The sequence below is a fragment of the Equus asinus genome, chromosome 2 (genome assembly GCF_041296235.1).
Source record: "Equus asinus isolate D_3611 breed Donkey chromosome 2, EquAss-T2T_v2, whole genome shotgun sequence".
Classification (NCBI taxonomy): Eukaryota; Metazoa; Chordata; class Mammalia; order Perissodactyla; family Equidae; genus Equus; species Equus asinus.
The window spans coordinates 96911853-96929852 of NC_091791.1; the positions used below are offsets into that span (position 1 = coordinate 96911853).

An 18000-nucleotide genomic window follows, 5' to 3' on the forward strand; every position below is an offset into this window, starting at 1 on the left:
CTGCTTCTGATCCAGACCCTGTTGGCCCCTCCTGGCTTCCCTCGGGGGAGGTGCAGCCCTGACAGGTCCTGGGTGGTTTCGGAGCATAGAGGACATGGCTTGTCCTGGGCATGGCCAGTCACCTGAATGACATCTTCCCTCTCATGGGACCTTCTCCACCCACTCTGATGGGCACCCCCTTCAGGCAGGGCAAGGCAGAACTTTGATATCTGGATAATTCTTGGGAACAAGGCCATGCATGTGGGAGAGGCAGACCCATTTGGCCATTTCATCATCTTATTTTCCTTCGATATCTGGCTTAAAGTGAGGCCCACATCAATGGAAAACAAAACAAGCAGACAGGATGAGGACATTCTTTGTATGTTTACTATGATACGGCAAGATTTTCCAGATCAGAGCCAGTTATCCCCGCCGCAGGCAGCAGCCTCAGGGCAGATGCCTTCACGTGACCCAAAGGACATCCCCAGACATGACATTGAGACAATGCTCCATTTCTCTGACGATGACTTCTCCAAGTGCATATATAATAAATAAATAGAAAATACATCTTTGTCCATGGTGACACCTACATGAAATGTTTACATACAACACACCATACATCTAATTCCCGAAAAAGGACCAGCTATTTCGGCAACAGGAAAAAGACAGGCATTTCAGGGGAGTGCTGTCTTCCTTGAAGGCCTAACTCATTTTAGTGCTCACAGACAGAAAGAATGACGAGAACAATTTTCTAAGCAAGGAAAAAAATGTGTGCTACCAAGAGCGTGCCTGGACACGGGCTCTTGGCGAATCGCATAGAAAAGAAAGTTTTATGCACAGATCCTGCACTGTCAGACATACGCACAACTCTGAGGATTTTCAAATAGATACTTTTTGAAATGAAGGAACCAAAGACAGTCGACATTCCCAGCCACTTGAAGTGATCACATCCTCAGTGGTTCACAGTGTGAGACCCTCGTGTTGGAAGAGTTTGGAAAACTCAACAGAACTTAGACAAGAACATGAGGTCATTTTAACTCTCCTCCCCATCGCCTCCTCCCTGATCTGCCTGGAAGAGTCCTTCCTGGGCTCAGGGCCTCGAAGCAGCCGTATCTCAAGAGGCAGAGCCCCTCACGTCCAAGCAGCTGACAGGCCTGTTTGGTGGGGATTCCTCTCTGCAGTTGGTCCAGCCTGGAGCGGACTCGCTGGCCGCGTCTCATGGGTGCAGCTGGACAGAGGGAGCGAAGGAAGCCCCCAGAAGGGAGGAGTCTGTGGTGGGGACAGGAAAGGGGACATGTTGTTCCTCACGAGACCCAGGGCGACACTGGCACCTCACGAGGCGGGATCAACTGCAGGGCGAGTCTCCTCCTCCTGGGAGCCCCTCCGCTCTGTCCCAGGGGGCAGGGAGAGCAGGGTCGTTGGCAGGAGCTGCGAGGGCCTGGGGCAGCCCAAGAGTGGCCTGGTTGGCTCACTGGAAACGCTCCAGCATGCTGATGCTGCCCGGGGCCGCACCTGCAGACCTCATACGGATAGCACCAGTGATTGCAGCCGCTGTGCGCCACGGGGTGGCAGGTAGTGTGGACAAGGCAGAGGCTGCAGGGTGGCCACAGCCCAGGGGAGAGAGCCCTGTGTGCAGAGGCCCGGGCGGGAAACAGTCATCGGCCAATTCTCTTTCTATTCTGATCACTTTTCCCTGCCAGGAGACTTGCTCCCGTTTCGGGAAGCTCCCTCAGGAGCACCCGGACGCCCTGGGCGGGCGGTTGAGGCAGTGTGGTGTGGCAGCAAGTGCTGGGAGTGGGGCTCCCGTCCTGGCCCTGCCGTGGCCGTGTGGTTCTTCCCCATCTCAGGGTCTCATGTGCCCCCTCTGTGAAAGGAAGGCTTTGCACTAGATAGTTCCTAAGGTCCTTTTCAGCTCTGAAACCCTAGGCTCACCAAAGTATGAGCATGTTCTTGGGTCCCCCAGAGTGCTCCCTGGTCCCTGAGGAACAGCCAAATGAGGCCCCAAAGTAGTAGCTCGCTTCCCTCAACTTGGCTCCGCCCTCCCTTGGAGTCAGCTGGGGTTGGCTGGGGACCAGATTCCCCAGTGGTCTGGGAGTGGGTCTCCTGATGCACTGTCTCTGCTGCTCCCTTCTGAGAGTCAGCAAATCAAGGGCAGAGGGTGACCTTGCAGCCACTCGGCCTCAGCAGCTGGGAGGAAGGGCTCAACCCCGAACCGCTCCAGTGGCTGCGCCGTCTCTGCCCACTTTTCCTGCCAGCCCCGTCGCCCTCCTGGCCCACCCATGCACGGGAAAACCTTCCCCTCCTCAACTGTCATTGGTGCCCATCTGGCCTCTCTTCATGCTCTCTGCTCAGCATCAGACGGCACGTACACCTGCCTGCTGTCCTCTCAGATTGCCAGCTCCTCACCCTAGGCATTACTTCTCACCCTCCATCCTGTAGGCCCCCCCGGGGTGCCAGCATCACGGATGTTGGCTGAGAAGGATGTCCTCACCCACTGCTGGGTTCCAGGTTTGATGGGAAAAGCCACAGCCTCCAGGAATCTCAGAACTGAGAGGCCTTTAAAAGTTGGCTGGTCCAACTCCCACCTGGGACCTGATGTTCCTTGAGAGGCTGACCCCGCCAGGGCAGGGCTTGCTGTCCCCAGGGGCCGACGGCTCTGCCTACATGACATCTCCTGAGAGGCTGACCCCACCAGGGCAGGGCTCACCGTCCCCAGGGGCAGACGGTTCCAGCCTGGCGGCTCTGCCTGCACAGCAGCCCCTGGTCCTGTGGCAGTGGGCTCTTGCTTACAGACAGGAACAAAGACTCCTTGCGGCTGGGGCTCTTTGTCCTACATCTACCGCCATAAGGTGCGTGTTGGAGAGCAGGGGGTCTGTGAATGACCTGGCCCCCGGGCTGCCTCCCAACCAGGGCAGGACTCCTGCCAAAGTGGACCTTGCTGCCAGCCCAGGTCTCCTCGTGGTCCCCACACACCCACTGAAGAGGCACAGAGAGGAGAGCAGCACCCAAGAGGCTGCAGGAAAGAGGTTCCGGCATTGGCCAACACTGTCCCGGGGCTGCAGGTAGACGCTTGAGCAGGGCAGGTGGCAGCAGTAGGGTCTCCGGCAGGGCCCATCAGGGCTGACACGTGGCCCTTCCAGCAGCTGCTGGATGGGGCAGGGGGAACCAGCCATTGCCCTCCCTAGTCTGCTGCCAGAGTCCACCGTCACGGTCCCCCATGGGGGCACCAAGGAGGCAGCCGCTTACAGCTTCTTCTTTCTCACCACGGGGATGGGCACAACTTGGAAGATTTTGGCCTTGTGGTCCTCAGTGTCCAGAGTCACCCAGGTGGGCCGGAAGCTGCCTTTGAAGCCGATGAATGCCATTTTCTCTGAAAAGCAGCAAGGAGTCACATGAGCAGAAACCCCAAGAGAGACGATCTATACCCCGCCACCTTCCGAGGCTCCCCATTGCTGTTCTGCAGCCCCTCCCAGCTACCTCCCCCCAGTCACACTGGACTGTCCCCCTGTGAGGATCTCTGTGCCCAGCTACTGACCATACCTGGCGTTTGTTTTTAGGGGGCCCTCAGGGTCTCCCCTGAGCCCCCACGGTCACCTGCAGAGGACAGTGGCTCTGCTTTACACGGGAGACCTCCCAGGAACCCAGCCACTCATGAGCTGGCCCATCACTGGCGAATCCTGCCCCCTCTTAAGCTCACTGTCCCCATCGGCCAACAGTGGCCTTTGGCTACAAGATTTCTTCTCTAGCTCTAACGTTCTGTGGCTTTACAAGGAGTTGTCCAAGGGCAGAGTAAAAGGTGCAGCCCGGAGCCCACGCATACTCCTGGCTGGCACTCGGAGTCCGACCGCCCGAGGGTCGTGGGGACCTAGGTTGACACTTGGGGACGGCCTAGCCGGGCAGCACTCATCTGTCACCACTGGGAAAGCACCATTTGGCTTGGGTCACCCGTGTACATCAGCTCTTGGCAACCAGGTCCTCATTTAAAAGACAGAGGCTCCAAAATGATTTCAGGCCAGGCTGGGCATGGTGCTCCCTTGGGCTCTGTCAAAGGGCCCCACTGCTCTCGCTTTTCCTCTGGGAGCTGCAGGGGACGCACGTCCCGTGTGACCGGCTCTTGTTCCGATGGGCTTGCAGTCAAGATTGCACGGCAGCTACGCCCCCGGCTTTGGATTAGGAAAAGTAGGACCCAAATGCTCATCTTAAGCGAGTTTCTCAACTGCCTAATTCTCAGTTTCCTCATCATAAATGGACATGGTAGTACCTGTTGCACAGGTTATTAATGAGTAAGTGAGGTGACTATCAAATGTTCAGCAAGGTGCAAGGCTGGACGTTGCATGGCAACCGCAACGGACGTGCTCACTGTTGTCTGTGGGGCTGCTTCGCCTCCCACCCAGCCTCTCAGGACCCTCTCTGAACACAGTCTGCTACAAAGGGAATGGTGTCACGCCGACATTTCTGTCCTAGCCAGCTTCTTCCCTGTGGGGTCTGTGCTCGGCTTTTCACAGAAGAGCCGCATGACCTTGAACAAGCCACATGCATTCTCCGGGCTACCATCTTCTCCTTCCCTACCTCCCTCTGAGGATCAAATAAGAGCTCTGAAAACTGTAAAGGGCTGTGTGCGTGTTAGGCATCAGCTAGCCTGCTGAGGAAGGGCCGGGCCTCTGAAAACTGTAAAGGGCTGTGTGCATGGTGGCATCCGCTGGCCTGCTGAGGACGGGGCCGGGCCTCTGAAAACTGTAAAGAGCTGTGCACATGTTGGCATCAGCTGGCCTGCTGAGGAAGGGCCGGGCCTCTGAAAACTGTAAAGAGCTGTGCACATGTTGGCATCAGCTGGCCTGCTGAGGACGGGGCCGGGCCTCTGGCCGGCCTGCGTAGCAGGAACTGGGATGGGAGGGTCAGACCTAGCCCCTCTTCTGCCGGATGTCTGTGGAAAGAAGGGCCCTTGCGGAGCAGACGGGTGACAGCTCTAGCGCTGTCCTTCCCGTGTCTGGGCGCAAGCTGGACTGAAGCTGCCCCTGTGCGGGATGCTAACTAGGCAGCCTCTTGCCCGTGGATCCCAGCTGACCCCTCATTGTGCTGAGGATTCTAGGCTGTGCCCAGGTTTGGTGAGACAGGCTTCTGGTCTCAGCAGCCCGCACGCCAGGCATCTGGACTCAGTCCATGTAAGCCCAGGCCCTGCCCTTACCTCTCAGCCTGAGGCCCTCGTCTGCCCCGAGCTTCTCCAGCACTCTGGTCCACGGGCCCCTCGAGATGTATCTTCCCTTGGACGCCATGAGAACTATGGAGCTGAGGAGAAGGGAGCCGTTAGAGGATGAGAAGGACAGCCTGTTGGAGCAAGGGCTTGGGAGGGATGCTGCGGTGTGTGTGGTGGGACCTGAGTGAGCAGTCCAGAGGCCGGCCAGGGGCTCGGGAAGGGCAGCATCTCCTGCGAGCTGAGCTGACCGGCTCTTTCCGTGTGGTGACCAACATCCTGAACACCCTCCCACACGTCCGGCCGCAGCTGGCGCCTGCGGCCTGCTCCGAGCCTGCACTCCGCTCGCTGGCTTTACACGCCCGTCCCCAAGGAGGACAGAGTAGGTGTGCAGGGCACACCACCAGCTGGAGGAGGGGCGGACGGTGGCTAGCACCTGTGCCAGGGCCAGGCACACAGGAGGACTTCCATGTGCGCTTCTTACTTGGCATGTTCTCAACCCTGTTTTGATGGAAACCTAGTGATGGAGGAAGCCAGCAGTTACCACGTCCCCGGCGGGGGCTAACCGCTCGTGTTCATGCCACCTCTCTGGTCAGGCCAGACAGCATTACTGCCCCGACTGGCAAATGGGGAGATGGAGGCAAATAGTTACTAAGTATGTGAGAGGACCTGCTTGGGTCGGGGGGGAGCCTGGAGCAACAGGGGTGCCCAGCCTGAAGGTCCAGCTCACAAAGCCCAGCTTGGGCGCCAGGAGTCTCCACCCCGCCTCAGCTGTGTTCAGGCCAAAGCGCTGGGACAACAGCCCTCGTGGTGGCGGACTCAGCATGCCGGGCCAGACGGCAGGAAGTGATCACCTCCCCCAGGAATAGAACAGGGCAGAGGCCCAATGGGGCTTCTAGTTCGCATCTCAAAGGCATCCCATGACCACAGACCGCAGTCCAGACGTGGAAAAACTGTACAGGGTCTGGAACTCGTTGTTACCCCCACTTGTGTCCCACTGGGAGCAGGAGGAACGCTCTCAAAATGCCAAGGCTCATGTGCAGTCAGTACAGATGGGAAGGGGGCTGGGGGCTGCGCTTGCTCTCGGGAAGCCGGGGAGGAAAGCCCCGGGGCGGGCGGCCGTCAAGCAGCCGGAGCATCATCGCAAACACATCCTCAACTTTGGGCTTGGGCTCTGTGCCCAGGAGGCTCTTTCCCATTGCTCCAATTCAGATGAAAATCTCAAGTCCCTTTGGCTCAGCTGAGCCTTCCCGCCTGCTGGAGTGGAATTAAATAAAGGTCATGCCCTCCAGACAGGGCTGTGGGTTAGCTCCCAGGAGAGGGACACAGAGGCAGGGCTTCTCGCATGTCCCAGTCTCCTGAGGGCACCCAGAAGCCTGCCTGCCCTCTCTGGGTGTCCCTCTCTGCTGGTCTGAGGTCCTCACGACCTTCATGCGCCTGCACCTGTCAGCAGGGCGTTTCCCATGGGGCCAGGGCAGATGTGGTTCCTAGAGGCCACCCTGGACGTTTTTGGTGTGAGCAGCTGGCTCATTTCCAGGGCACTTGGGCCGGGGCTGGCCTGTGGATGGGGTGGGAAGGGTGGACAGGCCCCCACTGGGCCTGCAGTGACAGTGGGCGGAGCCTGCCTTGCCCCATTCCTTGTTCCTTTGTGGGAGGTCAGAGAGGGGTCTGGTGGTACCCAGTTCCTGCCAGGGTACCCAGCGTCAACCAGGGTCAGCTCCCACCAGGTGCTCAGTGCGGGCTCCCCCAGCGAGGTGCCTCCGGGCTGCAGCACAGGCTGGAAGGAGCTCTGGGCCAGGCCAGCCCTGCCGCTCACATTCTAAACAGACCCACTCTGCATTTTATTTCTTAATTCCAGGCTTCTGCAGCCTGCTGCATTTCAAGAAAAAGTTCTCTGGCCAAAAAAGGCATGAAAACAACTGGTCTGTAGATGATAAAATATTTTCCCCAAATCGGTACATCTGATCTTTCAGTATGAGTCTGCACGTGGAAAATGTCAAGCGGAAGAAGCTTGTGCTGGGGGAATGGAGCGGAGACTAAGTGTTTAAGAGAAACCTCATTCCCCGGAATCTCACACAGTGTCCAGTTCATGTCATGCCCACCACGCAGTCTGCGTCTGGGAAGTCCATCTGTTTCATCAGTGAGCATTTACCAACCCTGCTAAGTGGCAGAAACCACGTGAGGCACTGCCTAGACCTTCTGCTGTGCCAGGTGCTGGCTCTCGAGTGAATTCTCACCCATTCAACTAGAAATGCACATAGGAGTTAGACATGGTCCCAGCGTCCAGAAGAGCATGCCCTAGGTGGGGAGTGGACATGTCCCCAGTCCTGCTGGAGCAGCGTGTTAGTGGGGGAGGACTTCTTGTTTGGAGGGAGAGACCCCACCAAAGAGGTGATCTGTGTTAGGTCAGGAAGGTGGAGGGAAATTACCAAGGATCTCTAGGAAAGGGCCCAGCAGAGAACTGCACTGAAGAAGTTCAACCCAGCCAGTATGGGGGATGGGTTCAAATGGGGAGACTGGAGGAGGGTGGCGGCTAGGAGACTGTGACAAGAGTGCTAGTGCCACATGGGAAAGGCCCGGACAGAGTCGCGATGGAGAGGACACGGGGGAAGGGACCGGCAGGAGAGCAACAACGCAGGCAGAGTTGACGGGATCTGGTTACAGATTGTGGCCAAACGGAAGAGAGAGAAGAGCCAAGCATCATGCCCAGACTCTGGTCCAGCTATCTGGACAGGTGATGCTGATTTAATCAAAACAGGAGGAGCAGCTGGTCTGGGGGATTAAAAAAATGATGAGAATTCAGTCTCAGAGGAGATGTCCAGGTGGCATTGTCCGAGCGGCAGCTGGATGGGAACTGGCGAGATTGGGGCTGGACTTACTCAACAACCACCAGCATTTGGATTGTACTGAAGGTGTGGAGAGCATGTCGAGAGTGGGGAAGAGGGCCAGGGCAGGCTTCCATTTGTAACGGGGTAGACGGTCTGCCTCAGCCTCACCTACACTCACGGCAGCCCTGGCTTCGAAGAGAGGGCCACGGGGCAGGGAGGGTTCCCAGCGCCCACTGCTTGTGCGAAGACGGTAGGTGCTCCCTGACCTTCCCAGACTGGACTGTGATGAAGGTCCCGGGGACAGGGAGAGGGCTGAGGCCTGGGGTCTGCTGTGCCATCAGCCAGTTCTAAAAGTGGAGGCACGGACTTACTTGTCAGGGATGGCTGCCACATAATTGAAGACCTGCCAGGGGATACCCTGGAGAATGGCGTTCCTGAAGCTGGCATGGCTCACCACACGCCCTTGGCTCCCGTCAATCACCACCACCTGGATGCCATCTTCTGAGCTGGGGTACCGCTTCCCATCCACCTGCAGACAAGAGCGTGAGGTGGGGTCTTGAAAGCAGCAGCCCACTCCTGCAGGGGCTCCCACGCAGACTCTGAAGACAGAGGCTGCCTCTGCAGCTGCTCTAAGCCTAAAACCCACTTAAATCAATTCCTCCCAGGCCTGTGCAGTGAGCTAAATGATGGGCCCCCGAAAGACACGTCTTGCGGGAACCTGTGCAAGTGACCTTATTTGGAAACAGCCTTTGCAGGTGTAATCGACTTAAGGATCTCGAGATGAGATCCCCCTGGACTAAGAATGGGCCCTAAATCCAACGGTGGGTGCCCTAAAAGAGAAGGTGGAAGAGATGCAAGACTCTGGCACAGAGGCAGAGACCCCGTGAAGACGGAGGCAGAGGCTGCAGGGAGCGTCTGTAAGCCAGGGGCCACCAAGGACTGCCAGCAGCCGCCAGAAGCTGGAGGGGGCCCGGAGCAGACTCCCTCAGTGCCTCCAGTGGGAACCAACCCTGCTGACACCCTGGCTTCGGACTTCTGGCTTCTAGAACTGGGAGAGAGTAAATTCCTGTTGTTTTAAGCCACCTGGTTGGTGACCATTTGTGACAGCAGCCTCATGCAGCCAGCACCAGCCCTCCGCAAGCATGGGACCCTCCCGTGCAGACCAGCGCCCTGCGGCCGGGACGCACTTCAATGTAGGCGAAGTTGCTCAGCAGGTGGAAGAAGGGCTGCTCGGAGCTCTCCATCTTCACCTCCAGGAAGTGGTCCTTCGTCTTCTGGAGACACAGAAAACCCGGTGTGGGTGTTCGGGCTGGGGACTCAAGTGATGAGTTGTGGGTGTCATCTCCCTCATCTGCCCGCACCCCCAGGCTCCGCCGAGATGTCGGAGAGGACCCTAACTGGTCTGGGCCCGGCCGAAGGCAAAGGGGGCCCAGGCTTGCCGGCGGCCACTCACCAGCTGAGCCCCAAAGAGCTTCTTGGGCATCGGCACGTCCACCACGGCCCTCTCGGCGAACCTGGGGTAGGCGGTGGCCGTGCAGTCGCTGACGCCCGCGTTCTTGGGGATCGCAGCTTTTATCTTTATTCTCTCACAGCCTTTCACAGAGCAGAAGGCGAACTTCTCTCTCTCATTCTGAGCCTTCAGCTTCAGGAACAGCAGCCTGCACACGGAGCAGAGGTGGTGCTTTGCTTTGGCATTCGGAAGCTCCTCCTCCCCCTCCCCTCCTCCCCCTCCTCTTCCTTAGCCCCTTCCTCCTCCTCTCCATCTTCTCCTCCCTCCTCCTCCCCCAAGGACGTCCGCCAAGCAGCGTGTGCTGGCCACTGGGGTTAGGCCCAGGAGGCCTTACAAAATGGAGCTGTGTCTCCCCAGAGGATCATATGTGGTTGGAGAAACAAAGAAACAAATGCATTGAATAAAAAGCTAATAGTACTGACAGTCATCATTTTCTGACACGCACTATTATGCCATGCTAGGCACATGCCATAAACTGACATATTATCTCATTTACTCTTCCAACAGTCCTGTCCAGCAGGTATTGTTATCATCCTGATTTCTCAGATGGGGAAACCGTGGCTCAGAGAAGTGAAGTGACTTGCCCAGGACCACACAGCCAGGAAAGGACAGAGCTGGGACTTTCCATCCCATCACTGTGCCTGGTGAGGAAAACGCTGTCAGGTTTCCTAACTCTACTTTGCTCCAAACCATACTTTGCTTCCACTTATTGTGATGGACTGACGCTGAGCCGGTGGCAGAGGAAGACAGAGATGAGGAAACAAGGAATGAACTTGGGTCTCTTGATCATTGTTCTTTCAGCTCAGAAAAGTGCTTTCAGGCTGCTTCCCACGTCTGACAGAGCAGGTGTGACTCCACTGCAGACCCTCTCTGCGTAGGACCCCCACTGGGCCGGCCATCTGCCCGGTGAGCTGGGTCCGCATCGTGTTGCCCTCACTCCTCACGCACAGCTGACCAGGCCAGGGACACACCCACCAGGCCTGGAGGGGGACACCATCGGCTGCCCAAGGACCAGGAAGATTCTCCCTCTCACGAATTCAGACTAAGAGACCCAGTGGCTCTTGTCAACTGCTGGTTGGTGCTTAAACTGAAAGGACACAGCGAGTTGGGGCTGGAGCAGCCGTTCTGTGCCGTGTGCTGCTGAGGAATGGGAGAAGAAGGCAGACCAGCAAGAAGCTAACACAGGAGGCCAAGCGAGCCAGGAAATGTGAACGTGAGGAGAAGAGGGAAGCTGAAGCTGGGCGGGCGCCTCGGCCCCGGGGGCTTGGTAGCCACAGCCACTGGGCTGCTTCCTGAAGATGCTTTGGGTTCTTCCCCTTCATTTGAGCTCACTGAGTGGCTTTATCAGGTGATCCCCAAATAAAATAGGATGAGAACAGGGCCCGCCCCGTCACTGCCTGGCTCGCTCTGGATGGGGAGCTGGGGGGCAGAGCGGGCGCCCCTCCGCGCAGCTTAGGAGAGAGGCAGGTCAGTGTCACCCACGGAAACACCTCACTGGTGTGGTGTCCACACATGGTCAGACACCAGGAGACCAGCACCAGTAGCAAAGTCCCGAGGGGAGGCCGAGGTGCAGAGGTGGGGCTGGTCCTCTGGCTTCTGCACAGTGCTCAGGTCTCCTCGCTGTCAGGATCTGTCAGATTATCGAGACTGGAGGAGCTAAAAGACCATCTGGCCCTGTCCCCTTATCTTACAGACAGCCGCTGCCCTCTCTAATCCCCACCTGCAGCACGGACATGTCCATCACCTGGCCTGGAGGCCCTGGCATCAGGGAGGCCCAGGGCGCAAGTCCTGCTGTGACCAGGGAGCTTTTCTCTGCAGCGCCGCTGATGGCTGCACCAGATGCTACGCTCGCTTATGGACTAGCAGCACCTTATGGGGTGGCATCTGGCAGACTCGGCTATCCAGAACTCAGCTAAAATCACTCGAGTGAATTTTTTCTAACCTTAAAAAATTAAAAGAGATGATTCAGAGCTCATATATTTCACACTGCAGAACGCCCTCACTTTTAACCTCTTATTTGTATTTTACCCCCAGTGGTAGCGAGCTGGTTCTAGCCCACAGTGGAACAGACGGCAGCCATTGAAGGCAGGTGCTCTGAATCCGAGTAAGAGACAACACATTGATAAGGCAGAGAGACCATGAAAAACAGCCCTAAAAAAAACAGTATGGAGATTTCTCAAAAAGTTAAAAATAGAAATACCCTATGACCCAGCCATCCCATTACTGGGTATCTATCCTAAGAACCTGATATCAGAAATCTCAAGAGTCCGTTGCACCCCTATGTTCATCGCAGCATTATTTACAATAGCCAAGACGTGGAACCAGCCTACATGCCCAGAAACTGATGATTGGATAAAGAAGATGTGGTATATATACACAATGGAATACTACTCAGCCATAAAAAAAGACAAAATCGGCCCATTCACAACAACGTGGATGGACCTCGAGGGTATTATGTTAAGCGAAATAAGCCAGTCAGAGAAAGACGAACTCTATATGATTCCACTCATAGGTGGAAATTAGCATATTGATAAGGAGATCTGATCGTTGGTTACCAGGGAAAAGGGGGGGTGGGGGGAGGGCACAGAGGGGGAAGTGGTGTACCCACAACATGACTAACAAAAATGTACAAATGAAATCTCACAAGGTTGTAATCTATCATAACATTAATAAAAAAAAAAAAAAAAAAAACAGCCCTAAAGTTCACAAAGCCAAGAGTTTGAGCTTCTGCATAGGAAACAAACATCCATCCCATCACCCAGCTCCAGTCCCTCAGGGCACCATTGAATGAAAGCACAGCGCAGTAATCAACAGGCACAGTGATCAACTGAGCTACCAGCAAAATCTGCTTAACGGTAACAAGGGGAAAACCCACAGATTTTTAAATGTTTTGATCAAAAAGTTTGAACTTATTTAGGGGCAGTTTCCATTTGAAAATCCCCATCTTTGGAATATCCCATTTCCCGTGAGCTCAGAAGAAGGGGGTATGCACAGATGGCACCACGAGGGTTTACCTTGCCGACATTTGGGTTTTGATCATAACACTCTCCACTGGGGCATGAGGGATGTGTAATCCCGCTCTGGTCTCCTGTGGAAGGGCTTCACAAACCGCTCCGGACCCAGGCCCATCCCTCATTCACTCCTTCCCGGAGGAGGGGGAGTGACTCATGTGACTGGCGGGCGTGGGTATGTAGGTCAGCCCAGAGAGAGTGGGAGCCCTGGTCTACCCCTCCGTACCCCGGTTTTGGGGGTTGGGCTCTATGTGGGGAGCCCGAGATTGCCCAGTGCTGCCCGGGGCTGGGTAGGTATAATCGGGGACAGTATTGGGAAGCTCTGTTCTCCGACGACTCCTCATCAGTAGGACTAAGAGGTCCCTCTTCGCCTGCTGTCTCGTCTGCCCCACGTGTGGGGCAGGGGTGCTGTTTACTGTCCCCAACCCCGGCATTTTACTTATGCTTCCGATTTTCAAATTCTAGTTTCCTTTTAATCACATCAATAGAGACGAAAGAAAGAAAGAGAGAGAGAGAAAGAAAGAAAGAAAGCAGAGAGCACCTGCTGTCTATCCTTGCCCTTGGTTTCAGTACGAGGATGGAAAAATGGCTGTAAAGTGACTTCACCTGACCCCAGAGGGCTGCTGTCTGCAGCTTCATTGCTTTGCGGCTGTGTTGACGTTCTTACAGTGTTAGACTAACTCTTTCTGGGGCAGGGGACCAAATAGCTCCCGTCTCCATGAGCAGGGCCACCCCATGGTATCTGTTGAATAGAACCCAGTGCAGTTTGTCGAAGGCTGAGGGCTCTGGGTCCAGAAAGGCTTGGCTACAGACCCAGCCTTGCTAAGTCTGTGCTGCAGCCTCTGAGCAAGTCACCCCTCTTCTCTGTGCCTTCTCTGCGCATCTCTAATTTAGAGAGGCATCGCCTGCTCCAGCTTGGTTGTCGTGAGGATTTGAGGTTATGTACCGTGTTTCCTTGATTCTAAGATTCACTGATTTCACTTTTCTGAATTAGGCATATTCCCTGCAATCCTCGTGCATGTGAAGTGTTCGTTTTACTCCCAAAGCTGAGCAGCTTTGAGAATGTAGTGGTGGACGGTGCAGTCAGCCTCAGAATGGAAGCACCTAGGAGGGCAGCCTGTGCTGACCACGCTCCCTGCACGGTGGTCCTTAGGGTGACTGGGAGGGCCAGGGGACGAACGAGGATGGGCTGCTTTCCTGCAGCCAGACGGGCAGTCCTCACCCTGAGTCCTCGTCCCAGTAGTAGTAGCTCTTGCCGGGATGGCTCTGCTCCACTTTGTCCATCTGCAAAGTCCTCGAGAAGGTGCCCGTCTTCGTCGTCTGCTTCAGCAGGCGATTGTGAACATCCGAGAGGATGGAGAAGGTGGTGCCCCGGGGGTAGCAGAGCCCCACCCGGATCCAGTCGCCCCTAAGACAGGAAGGGGAGTCAGGTTACAAGCAAGGATGTCCAGGCCACAGGGCCTCCCAGGAGTGCGTGGAGAGAGACCAAAGACTTCCCCACCGAAGGGCACCTCACTCTTTAGTGGGGAGCTCCGAAAGAACACTTGCTATTGGAACGACTGGGTCAGAGTGTTCAAGGAGAGTGGGGAGACGGCAAATGCGGTGAACCCGGGGTCCCTGGAGCGGTCAGCTGGGCACCCCCGGGGCCTGCATTGGGCTCCGTCCGGAGCTCTGGCTGTGGGGAAAGGGCCTGGGACCTGTGGGACCTGCCTTCAGCTTCTGCCGGTCCAGCCTGACCCTGGGGCCCATTTCATCTCTGGGTCTCATTTTCCACATCTGATAAATGTCTGTGTCACAGAAATACTGTGACAGGCAAGTAACGTGGACAGAAGATACGTGACCGTACATATGTGAGTCGAGATGCCCTTGGCTCCACCTTTCACCTCACAGACCCGTTCCCCTCTCTAAAACAGTGACGTTGCTGCAGGTGTTTTCTGCCGTATGTTGAGCACTTCGTCAGGCCGGGTCCTGCCTGTCACATGTTCTCTCACTGACCCCGTTGCATCTCGCAAAGTGATACCACCCCATCTCCTAGATGGAGGGGCTGAGGCTCCAGGGGGTGAGATGCCTGGCCCGAGGTCACCCACACATAGAACAGGGCTCAGCCCAGGGCTGTGTTTCTCAACTGCGGGGTGACGTCAACCCTCTAGACGCGTCCTCCTGCAGGCACGACGTGGGCAGCCTGAGCTGCTGTGGGCGGCAAGCCCGGGACTTTGCAACGAGGCATTGCAAGACTTTTCCTTGGGCTCTGTGAGAGCAGCTGTGCCGGGTCAGGCTGCTCCTGGGGGGCCTCCACTTACTTGTTGAAGTTGATGAGCCAGATGGTGAGCTCGGCGGGGGCTGTCTGGTCCCAGTGGATGGTGTAGCCCTTCTGCAGAGTGACGACCGGCTGGTACTGCTGGTAGTGGGTGCTCCTGGTCAGGGCGCCCTCCAGGTAGAGAGGGTGGCTGGGGAAGTCGTTCTTGATAATCTTCATTCGTAGGTTGCTGGTCTTGTAGGCCTGAATGTACATCTTTTAAACCCAAAAAGGAAACACAGCCGGGCGATTACAAGGGGTTATTGCAAGAGCGCCTGGCTGACGTCTGACCGCAGCCACACTTTCAGAGGCACTTCTCTCAGCAGAGCCCTGGAGAAGGCTTGAGCGAGAGAAAGGCCAGACAAGGGGCCTCCTCCTGCTGCTGGAGGCGGCCCAAGCTGTACGGTGTGATCTAGCTAATGCCTTCTGTGCATCTTCAGAAAAGTGCTGTGTGGGGGAGACACACAGGAAACATGGGAGGAGTCTGCTTAGAGGTCAGACGGCAAACTCTGGGAGAAGCGGGGGCTCTGCAAGAAGGAGGAAGATAGAGCGAGCTTTTGCAGTTCTGCTGCAAATGCAGCTCCCTTTCATGGGCTGCTGTCCCGCCCGCATCAGAGAGAGAGCCTGGCGCTGCCCTGCTTCCCTCCATCTCAGTGTCCACCGTGTGGCCAGTACACACGGGTGTCAGCACGCACGGAGGAACGCATGGCATCTCAATACAGAGGAAAACTAAAGGCAAAACTGTCGGCCACTGAGCCCCGGGGACCAGCGAGCCCTGGAGCCTGGGCCAGCCTCGGGATAAAACACTGTGTCCTGTTTTATGACACGTCCCATGTTCACAAGGTGCCATCCCTGTAGCTGTGGCCGAGGGAGACCACCACATGGATGTGCAATAATGTTGCACCTTTGGAAGGAAGGGGCTATCTTCCCCCTCAGTTGTGCCACACGCCACATGGAAAGAGATACCTCAAGCCTGCCCGTATATGGAGTTGCCATGAGTATAAAAGTTTAAAGGTACATTCAACTTCATTTCATAAGCTGTAAAGTGAAGGGGGGAGGTTATTAATAATAATTAACCAGTAGCCAGTCATGATAACTTGGCAAGTTCTAAGGGAAGACAAGCGATGTATCAGAAAGGAAGAGTGGGAGGGAAGACCAAGATCAAGATTCCACGTGGGCCATCTTGCCCTTGAATCAGAGATGCCATGTAATGCCCAAAGTATGGATTTGAGGCGTAGGGTCTGGTCACCCTTCAGTCATTCAGGGCATGACTCCCATCATTGACTGCCTTCTGACTCAGCTTCCCAGCCCGCGCTCCTTCCACACACCCCTCATCAGCACTTTCCACTCCACCAGCTCCTCCAAACCTCATCACCTCAGGCCCCTCTGCCTCCTCAGCTCATGACCTCACCTCTGCTGCAGAGAGGGGCGCCCGGGACGCCCTGCCCCAACGGCCCTGCCTCCTCTGGGCCTCCTCCTGCTGGACGCTGCTCCTCCCCCCTCCGCTGGTACCTGTGCCCCTGTGCCCACCCTGCCCTGGCCCTGTGCCCCCAGCCTCGCACTAGCTCCTCCTCCATCTCTACCCAAACCCCACTCTCCCCTGTAGCCCTTTTCTAACCCTGGCGGCCACAGGGTGATAACAGGGTGGCTGTGAGGACAGCCTCTTTATTCACACGTTTCCTGTCCCTTGGGCCTCTCTCCTCTTACTCTTATTCACCAGCCATTCATCCAAATAATAGCGTAACCAACACATGATAATAGCAAACTAATACTTTCAGCTCCAGCACATTGCAGGCCCCCCCTCAGCCTGTGCCGTCCCCTGCAACAGCCATTCCTGTGGCCACTGAGCCCTGGGACCGTGGCCAGTGTGGCTGAGGACCTAAATTTTAAATTTTATTCTAATTAATTTAAATTTCAAACCAAAAAGCAGTGTAAAATATTTTCCATTAAACGCAACTTTACGGTTTTGTTGAAATTTTGCATCCACATTAAGAGAGCTCTAAGTATAAAATATGCAGTGGATTTTAAAGACAGAACAAGAAAAATATATAAAGTGTCTCGTTAATGATTTTCTATATTGATTACATGTTGAGATGATCCTATTTTGAGTCTGTTGAGTTAAATAAAATGTATTCTTAAAATTGATTCCACCTGTCTCTTTTTCCTTTTTCTCGTGGCTACTAGACAATTTAAGACCACACATGTGTTATATTTCCAGGGACAGGCCTGGTGAAGCACTTCATACTCATTATATGAACCCACCCCCCCATTCTCATTAAGAGGTTCAGCCACTCTCCTGATTTTACAGATGAGGAAACTGAGGCACCAAGAGGTTAACTTGCCCAAGGTCACACAGTCAGTCAGCGCCGGGCCCAGCTGGAAGGCCAGCGTCTGACCTCAGTATGCTTTCTGTAAGCGTTCTGCTAACAAAGTGTTTCCACTTTGATCTTTTGAAACCCTACTGGGTGAGGAGGAAAAATAAAAAGAAGAAAAAAGAAGCTGTAATCTCTTTCTGGCCCTTCACGGAGTGAGCAATGGTGACACCCGGGGGGGCACGACCCTTGTGCCCACCTGTGCGTAGCGCCCACTGCAGATGGCCCCTCTCCAGTCCGGGACGTCGATGCAGTCTGGGTGCCGGACCAGCCAGTTGTCATCCTTGGTGAGGTAGGAGCCCGGGTACTCAGACACGGAGCCGTCGACATCATGGAACACCGACGTCTTGTCCCCGTCCATGTCCAGCTGGTTGAACCAGGGCCCAGGCTCCCCGAAGAACACTCTGGAAGTAATCTAAACAGAGCCCAGGAAGTCAGGCTGGGCCGGAGGGTGAGGGAAGCTGCAGCCGGCATCCGGCCACGGTGAAGTTTCCGGTTTCCGCTGACATTACAGGCCAGCCAAACCAGAGATGCTCTCGGGCACCGTAGGAAACGCACAGCTGACCTCTCAGACGGAGCTGGAGAAACAGCCACACGCTCCCCGGGGCTCTGCTCTTGGACCCCCCACGTTATTTGGCCTCTGCTCATGGGAAGGCTGGCTGCTGCGGGTGACCCAGAAGGGTGCTCCACTGCCCAGTCAGAACACAGAGAGAGGGAGGGGGACGTGGAGTGTGTGTGCGTGTGTGCACACATGTATATGTGTGCATGTGTGTGCGTGTGTGTGTGAGAGAGAATGAGACTGAGGCGGTGGGG

General features: G+C 55.8%; 1 protein-coding gene across 10 annotated transcripts in view; it reads right to left on the reverse strand.

Annotated features, from left to right (window-relative positions):
• Nucleotides 1-348: 348 nt before the first annotated feature.
• Nucleotides 349-18000, reverse strand: part of CEMIP (cell migration inducing hyaluronidase 1) — a 144303-nt gene continuing 126651 nt past the window's right edge. For 9 of the 10 annotated variants that reach the window (XM_070494204.1, XM_044760400.2, XM_070494209.1 and 6 more), the window contains 8 exons: nucleotides 17387-17602; nucleotides 14820-15031; nucleotides 13742-13927; nucleotides 9452-9656; nucleotides 9186-9272; nucleotides 8370-8527; nucleotides 5165-5265; nucleotides 349-3349 (listed from right to left, as the gene is read on the reverse strand). In XM_070494204.1, coding sequence (XP_070350305.1) covers nucleotides 3222-3349; nucleotides 5165-5265; nucleotides 8370-8527; nucleotides 9186-9272; nucleotides 9452-9656; nucleotides 13742-13927; nucleotides 14820-15031; nucleotides 17387-17602 — 1293 coding nt within the window. In that variant the 3' untranslated portion in view covers nucleotides 349-3221. The remainder of the gene's footprint in view (nucleotides 3350-5164; nucleotides 5266-8369; nucleotides 8528-9185; nucleotides 9273-9451; nucleotides 9657-13741; nucleotides 13928-14819; nucleotides 15032-17386; nucleotides 17603-18000) is intronic. The other variant, XM_070494200.1, reaches the window with a different exon arrangement.